The sequence below is a fragment of the Physeter macrocephalus genome, unplaced genomic scaffold (genome assembly GCF_002837175.3).
Source record: "Physeter macrocephalus isolate SW-GA unplaced genomic scaffold, ASM283717v5 random_608, whole genome shotgun sequence".
Taxonomy (NCBI): domain Eukaryota; kingdom Metazoa; phylum Chordata; class Mammalia; order Artiodactyla; family Physeteridae; genus Physeter; species Physeter macrocephalus.
The window spans coordinates 22,088-30,118 of record NW_021145970.1 but is presented as its reverse complement, the minus strand read 5'-3'; the positions used below and the strand labels follow the sequence as shown (position 1 = coordinate 30,118).

Genomic DNA, 8,031 nt, shown 5'->3' with positions numbered 1-8,031 from the left:
TGCCGGGGCCGCGGGATCGCGCCCCGGCCCGGGAGGCTCCCTCGTGCCGCGGAGCGGCTGGGCCCGTGAGCCGTGGCCGCTGAGCCTGCGCGTCCGGAGACTGTGCTCCACAACGGGCGAGGCCACGACAGTGAGAGGCTCGCGTACTGCAAAAAAAAAAAAAAAAAAAGAAGTGACACAGTCAGACAAGAGCCCAAGAACTTGATTAAAGTTTCTTCCTGCAGAAAGAGGAGGTTATAACTGATCACAAGTGCTAAGATTAAACCAGCCCATAAATGCAGTGTGCTTTTTAATCTGCTCATCCACCCTCTGGGCGGGACACGGACAGGAAGATAAATGAAATTGGCATTTTTTACCATGCACCGAGCTGGGTCAGTGACTCCCCAGGGCCAGGGGGTACGTGTTTCTCTGCATGCCTCATTTAGCCCTGTTCTCAGCCCCTTTCAGTCACTGGCCACTCTTCTCCCCTGTGCCTGCCTGAGCCCCTGACTGTCCCTTAGGCACTGAGGGTGGCTCATTAAGCTCTTTGGGCCACCAGGCGACCGTTTCTCACATCCCTGTTCCATGGGCTCCGTCACTGCTGGCAGTTAATACACTGTGTGCAAAGCCTGGGGTGCCTGGTGGGGGGCAGAGAGGGGCATCCCCATCCCATGTGGCATTAAAAGAGTACCTTCCACTGCAGTGTCAGCTAGACAGAAGTAGACAAGAAAAGAAGCATACCCAAGCTGGGTTCTTGGGCCCTTGTCTGACCACATCGCTCCTTCATGGCACTTCCCTACCGGTGATCACGTGCTGGCCCAGGGTTTACGTGCAAGGTCAGGGTCTCGTCCACATGTGAGAATGAGCTGGGCCCTGGAGCAGCTGTATCCTTTATCCACTCCCAATTCCAAAATTCAGAGCCTGGGCTTTGGAGACTGACAGTGGCTCGGATCAGAATTCCTCCTCTGCCACTTACTCTGTGGCCTTGGGAAAGTTGCTTAACCTCTCTGATGCTCATTCGCCCCTGCAAGACGAGGATTATATGAATATCTACCTCAGAGGATTGAAGGCCGTAGTGCACGTCACACACTCAGCCAGGCCTGTCTCCACGCCCTGCCTCCACACACGGTTTTCTTTTCCACGTGAGAATATTCCACTCGGGACTTTCTCCTGTGACCTGGAGTCAGTGAACAAGTCTGCCCCTTCCTCACCCCTCCAGGCCTCTGTCTCCTCAGACAACATTAGCACAGATCGATATTGCTGCTGCAACTCAATCATGCTTTAATTCCTCTCACCAGGCGGAGGCCTCCTGGATCCAGGAACATAAGTTCAAAGGGTTGTGATTGTTTTGTTGTAACTTTTCAACAAACAGTCCTGCCCTCTGGCCTCAGTGGTCTGAAGGAGCAAGTGTGCTGGCCTCTGTATCTGGGACAGATGATGATGCAATCCCCTGGGGAAGGAAGGAACGTTCAGGCCACGGGGATGCCCTGCTCGCTGACGGAGGCAGGCTGCCGGGGGGCCGGGTGCAGCCCCGGGGCCGCAAGCTAGGAGGGCTCCACTCCCAGGCCTCCAAGGTCCTGGTCTTGCTCAAATCAGCCTCCTACTGGCCTTGCTCAGGCCAGTGCTGTGGAGACCCCAGCACAGCTCCCAAGGGGCCGCCAGCAAGGAAACAGCTATTTGAGTGGAATAGAGATGCCGGCTGTGACAGGGCATGGAGGAGGCTGGAGACCCATAAAGATCTCCCCTCTGCAGCCCATGGCACCATCCGTGCTATTTATCTGCTGTTTTCTCAGCTGGCGCAGGTTTTAGGATGCAGTCGTACAGACTGAGGAAGCTGCACCTGCCCTTCAAGCTGCTGCACAGCAAGAAGGACCGTTTTCTCCTGGGTCTCATTCCAACTCCACACAGGCAGAGACATTGATTTTTTTTCCTTTCCATTTTTTTTTCCTGCGGCAGCCAAATGAGGTCAGAAGTTAAATTAGTCCTTGGAGGTGAAAAGCAGCTGCATTCATATCCCTTCTGCTGACTTTTGCTGGAGAACACTGACAGTTTTCCTTTTCTGTGCTTTGCAGATTCAGTACAGGAGCGGCTGGGAATATCTTATCCGCCTGTGGAACCCCTGGGGCAAGAGCGAATGGAGAGGGCGCTGGAGTGACAGGTATGGCTTTTGGAAACCTCTCTCTCTCTCCTTCATGGAGACCCGGTGTTTGGAGAGCATTCTGGCCCGTGAGGGCAGCAGGTGCATCTCACTGCAGGTCTGTCCAGCTCACACCTGTGTGTGACTTTCAGTCGCACTCACACTCCCGTGATGCCATTCACCAAGCATCATTTAAACACCTGCTGTGTACTCTGGACTAAGTACACTGTGCTGGGTGGGTGCTGTGGGACGCATACAGATGACAAGAGACGATGTCTGTCCTCCAGAAGGAAACAGTCTTGAGCGATGAACCCATATACCTAGAATAAGTACAAAATTAAAAGAGGGGTAGGGTAGGGCAGGAGTCAAGTTCTGTTTGGCAGACAGAGATGGAGAGAAGGAGTCTCCTTCCATAAAAGGATCCCGTGGGATTCTGATCCAGATGATGTCATGTCATCAGGATGGAAAAGACTTCATTCTAGGGGGAGTTGGGGAGCTGAGGCAAAGATCTGGCTGAGTTTTTGACTCAGTTCACCTGCGTCGTCCAGCCTGCCCTATTGGTCCAGACTCCCACGAGCAGCCGGTGCCTTGCCGGTGGTAGGAGTGAACAAAGCTACGTGGGTCCCAGATGCCTCTGCTGGCCGTGTCCCAGGCAGTTGCTCGCTGACCCAGCGGACCTATGGGGCCCCCGCTGTGTGGTCTGTGGTTCCTGGAGAGCCGGGCTGGTGTTTCCCAGCTGCCAGGAGGACTGATCCCTGGTCCCCACCCCTTTGCTGACTAAGAACGAGATGGCAGTCCTGAGAGGGATGGCAGGCCAGCCACAGGGGACTGGCTCCTCTCAGCAGCCAGCAAGGCCCAGCCTGCCCGCAGGTCTCTGAGGGCCTGTGTTAGATCCACGGAAAGAGTCGAGACGCATTGGCCAGCCGTGGCAGCTTAGCACGAGGGAGAGCATGATCTGAAAGGAAATACATTGCGTTCAAGCAGGAGAGCAGGCCCGAGCCAGCGGTGAAAATCAATACAGGGAGTAGTGTGTTCTGGAGGCGAATGCAGAGTTCTCCTGTCCCTGCCCTGAGCCTGATGCCCCAGGCTGGGCAGTGCCCAACAGCCGGGGTGCCTGCACAGGTGGGGCTGGAGGGTAGGAGTATGAGAGAGAGGGAGAGGGAGAGACATGAATTCTTAGAATAAACCTGGATGTGACCTCCCTCAGATGCCCCCTGGAGAACAGGGCAGCTGAATCCCCTCCTCCCGCACAGAAGGGGAATGAAATTGCAAAACCACGAACCACTGGACAATAGTTTTACTCCCCGCCGAGCTCTCTGCTTTTATCTTGCCTCTGTCCTTTCTTCCTCCCTGGGGATATGCATGGCCCTTTCCAGCCCTCCTCCCCAATCATCACCCCAAGCTGCCCAGTATGGCCCGGGGGCGGGGGGAGATCCTATTAGCCAGAATCCCGGATTCGGGGTTGGCTGTTGCAGTAGGAGTGGAGGAAGGGCAGATGTCAGAGGCACAGTTCCCTTGAGTAGAAGAGGCGAGAAATTCACGTGAGCTGACGTTCTGCCCACATCCCCCGGGGCTAAAGATCAAATGACCAGTGAAGGCAGTAAGGTCAGGGAAGAGAAGCTTCCCATGGGCGGGCCTGTTCAGGGAAAGCTTCATGAATGGGGTTGAACTGGAGTTCAACCAAAAAAAAAAGTATGACTCACTTTGGAAGCCATCCCTAGGTAGGCGGGAAGTGTCGGCTGCTGCGCTGAGCCAGGAACATCTGTAGTGTGTTCAGGGCCAAGAAGCTGGCCTGAGGCACAGGAACCTGGGGGAGATGTGTCAGGGGCTGGAGCCAGAGAGCCTGGTGCCAGCTGAGAGGTTTGGATTTGTACCTACAGGCATGGGGGTTCACAGAGGCCTTTGAGCAGGGAGGAGAAGTGTGCAGAGCAGGGACGGGGGATGGACCCTGCCACACCTACTCTGGAGGATCACGTACCCCGGCTGAGGGCTGAGGTTCACCATTTCCCCACCAGCAACCAGGCTGGAAGGAAGCGATATGGCCGCATCATCACTGTCTCTGTGCCCTGGTCGATTTCTTCCCTACGTTTTAAAAAATTAATTAATTAATTTGTTTATTTATTTATTTTTGGCTGTGTTGGGTTTTCGTTGCTGCGCGCGGGCTTTCTCTAGTTGCAGTGAGGGGGGGCTCCTCTTCGTTGCAGTGCGCAGGCTTCTCATTGCGGTGGCTTCTCTTGTTGTGGAGCACGGGCTCTAGGCACGGGGGCTTCAGCAGTTGTGGCTCACAGGCTCTAGAGCACAGGCTCAGTAGTTGTGGCACACGGGCTTCATTGCTCCACGGCAAGTGGGATCTTCCCGGACCAGGGCTCGAACCCGTGTCCCCTGAACTGGCAGGCGGATTCTTAACCACTGCGCCACCAGGGAAGCCCCCTCCCTACGTTTTAAGGAGTGGAGACAGATGGGGAGGGCGGGTGGTCTAATCTCAACCTTAATGGAAATTTCAGTCACACACACTTAAAGACAAACTTGCATGAATCAATAGTGTATTGATTTACACTACATTTACTTTCCCTTACACACTGCAGAAAATGTAATTATCACTTAATTATAAAATGGCCATTTTACAATAACACATCTGACTGGCTCAGCCTGCAGCCAGAAGCCTGAGTGGTCCCTGCCTTGCTCTCCCGGCACAGAGGTGACCCAGGCCCTCTATGTAAGTCGGTCCCAGAGAAGGATCTCATTACACTTTTGTGCCTTGGAGTCCCGTCGCCTATGAACATGCCTCCACTTTCAGGAGTGGGCTGGGAAGTGACAGATGCTCCCTTCTGCCTGTGAGGTTTCCCTCTTTCACCGCAGACTCTAGGACTAGCTTCTGGAACACATTATCCCAATGAAGTAGAGAGCTTTAATTATTAATTAATTAAGCCAGCAAAAAATTATGGCATCCTACTGTGTGCCAAGGCATTGTGTTAAAGCCCTATGATGGATAATATAATGGTGAGCAAAGTCACTGATCTCATGGAGATCATTAGACTTGGAGTTTAATGGGGGACAGCAAGAAATAAACAAGCACTAGTAACACAGGGTGCTACGTGCTGAGATGGGAGTGGTACAGCGTGCCATGCGGGCTCAAAGGAAGGGCACCACGGGGGGACAAGGAAGGTTTCCCAGCAGAAGTGCCTTTTAGGAGGAAAGATGAGTAAAAGTTATTGGGTTATAGGACTGAAAGGAGGAAGTGTATCCCAGGCAGAGAGAGCATCATGGTGAAGGCCACGGCGGGTCTGGGTTGGGTGCTGCTACTGGCACCAGACAGACAGGTATTTCTAAGGAAATGAAGATGTTCATTATTGCTGCAGTGTACAGTTCAAGGGCGGGGGGACAGGGAGCTGCTCGGGTAAACCTGGAGAGGTAGGCAGAGGCCAAGTTCTGTTAAAAGAGTTTGAAGTTCATCCTGAGAGTAAAAGGGCAGCACTGATGTGTTTTAAGCAGGGAAGTGCCCTAACCAGACTTCTGTTTTATTTTTATTTTTTTTGTGGTATGCGGGCCTCCCTCTGCTGCGGCCTCTCCCGTTGCGGAGAACAGGCTCCGGACGCGCAGGCCCAGCGGCCGTGGCTCACGGGCCCAGCCGCTCCGCGGCACGTGGGATCCTCCCAGACCGGGGCGCGAACCCGGTTCCGCTGCATCGGCAGGCGGACGCGCAACCACTGCGCCACCAGGGAAGCCCCAGACTTCTGTTTTAGAAAGATTGTTTTGATTGGAGGTGTGGAGTATGAACAGGAAAGCGGGCCGGACTGAGTTCCGGGAGACCGGTGAGAAGTCCAAGAGGGAGATGAGGGTTCTTGAACTTGAAAACAGCACTAAGGATGGAAATAATTAGATGGCTTTGAGAGGGGTTTAGGAGGTAGAATCAATAAATCATTACTATTTGGTGATGGCTTGGACGTGGAGGGTATGAGAGAGAATAACCCTTGGTGTTCTCACTTGGGCAATACAGGGAGGCAGAGGATGAGTACATTTTGGGATACGTTGATTTCAAGGTCACGGTGGGGCTCTGGTGGAGACAAGGAATGGACCATAGCATGTACCCCTCTAAAGCTCAGGAAAGAGGATGGGGCTGGGGGACAGCTTGGAAGCCATCAGCATAGAATCACCAGGTAGAGCGACACTGTCCACTCGCACCCAGAAACTACTGGAGGCCTGTGCAAAGGGCCCCTCTCGGGCCACGTGTGGTTGAGATGAAACATCCTAGGAAGTCTCATCCTGTCCTATGGTCCGTCTCTCCATGTCCAGGTCTCTGGAGTGGCTGGAAACCCACGACTAACGGAAAAGCCAGCTGTATGAGAATAAGGATGTTGGCGAGTTTTGGTACTTACTCTTTTTTCAAAATTGGATTTTAAATCTTTAACTGTTGCCCAAACCCTCAATCCCCACTCTTTTCCCTAAACTTTTGTGAGAATAAAGATTCGCTTTTCAGAGACCTAGGTAGAAGGAGGCTATTTTCTCCACCAAGACACAAAAGCTTTGAAAAGGAAATTGTGTGTTCTCTCTTTGCATGAAAGGTATTTCCTCTCTGAAATGTTAGAACTCGCAGGAAGTGTTAATGGTAAAAGGGAATATTGGCACCAAACCTTTGAAACCAACAGTTTCCTGGAAACCAGGATGCATGGTTTTCATGCCTGTAACTTCTTTTGCCATCTTTTTTGGAGCCCTGGACTGCCACAGTCTTTCCTGGCATGAATCGCAAAAGAGGAACATAGGGGTTAATCTCCCAGCCCTGACTCTAGAGTTCTGGGTGAGACATCCGTGTCATCACCCAGCAGCTATGCAGGACTAGATGTTTTACAACACATCCCCAGCCCTATACTCACATCTTAAAGGATAAGATGGACATTTCTCTGAAGGGTTGTCTGGTTTATTCAATGACATACTTAAATAAAATTTAGCATGCGTGAAAAAGAGACTGGGTCTAAGTAATTAAGAATCAGAGGGACAAATATAAATTAGGAGGAAGAATATTTCCAGTATCGCAACTTTAATCACAGGTGTGATTTTAGGTGTTGAATCCATTGTATTCTGATAAGACCCCAAACAGTGCATTTGGCAAAGGGCCCTAGGGAAAGGTGATTTTCTTAGCAGTGTGTCGGACCCAGCACAGAAAGAGACTGGCAGTCGTCTTGCTGGCCGTGAGAGGGACCTGAAGAACTCATAATTTGACTCTGTCCTTGCCCTCCCAACCACTGGAGACATCAGAAGTGTATCTGACCACGAATGAACCAGAATGGGGCTCTGGCCTTTGGGTAGGACAGTGGTAAATCAATGGATACTATAGTTGACAGGCAAAGGTACAGTGAAGTTATGGGACAAACCCGTGGTCATTAAGTGATGTGTCTCTCTTTATAACAGGATGCCATGTCAAGATTTCCGAGATAACTTCTTCTGCCTATTTGTATGTAACCTAGTTCCAATCGGCCTGGACCATGGAAACACACTCCATGAAAGATGGTCCCAACTGATGTTTAAGAACCACTTAATTCCAGGAAATGCGGAAGGTAGTTATGACATTGGTAATTATTCTGCCAGATGGGAAGCTGCCAGCCTTTGCCCTATCCCAGCTTCAGCTCTCGGTGGCCCTCAATTCTAGACCATCAGCCTGAAGAAGAAGAGGACTTTGTCAGCCCAAAGGGACAGCTATACATCTCCAGGGGAAATGATTGCTGGTGGGGGTGGGCCGGAGCATCTCCAGTGTGAATCCCCTGCTTTCTTGCTTTCCCACTGTCCTTCTACTAAGCTCCACACACCTCCCAAGGTAGAAGGGGCCCACTGCTCTTCAATAATTATCCACGGGGCTTCCCTGGTGGCGCAGTGGTTGAGAGTCCGCCTGCCGATGCAGGGGACACGGGTTCGTGCCCCGG

The 8,031-nt window shown here is 52.2% G+C and overlaps 1 protein-coding gene across 1 annotated transcript in view; it reads left to right on the top strand.

Moving 5' to 3' along the window:
- CAPN13 (calpain 13) overlaps nucleotides 1-8,031 on the top strand; it is a gene marked incomplete at both ends in the record, with an annotated part of 46,109 nt that overhangs the window by 17,013 nt on the left and 21,065 nt on the right. Inside the window, 3 exon segments of the mRNA XM_028486102.1 lie at nucleotides 2,052-2,137; nucleotides 6,410-6,484; nucleotides 7,523-7,668. Coding sequence (XP_028341903.1) covers nucleotides 2,052-2,137; nucleotides 6,410-6,484; nucleotides 7,523-7,668 — 307 coding nt within the window.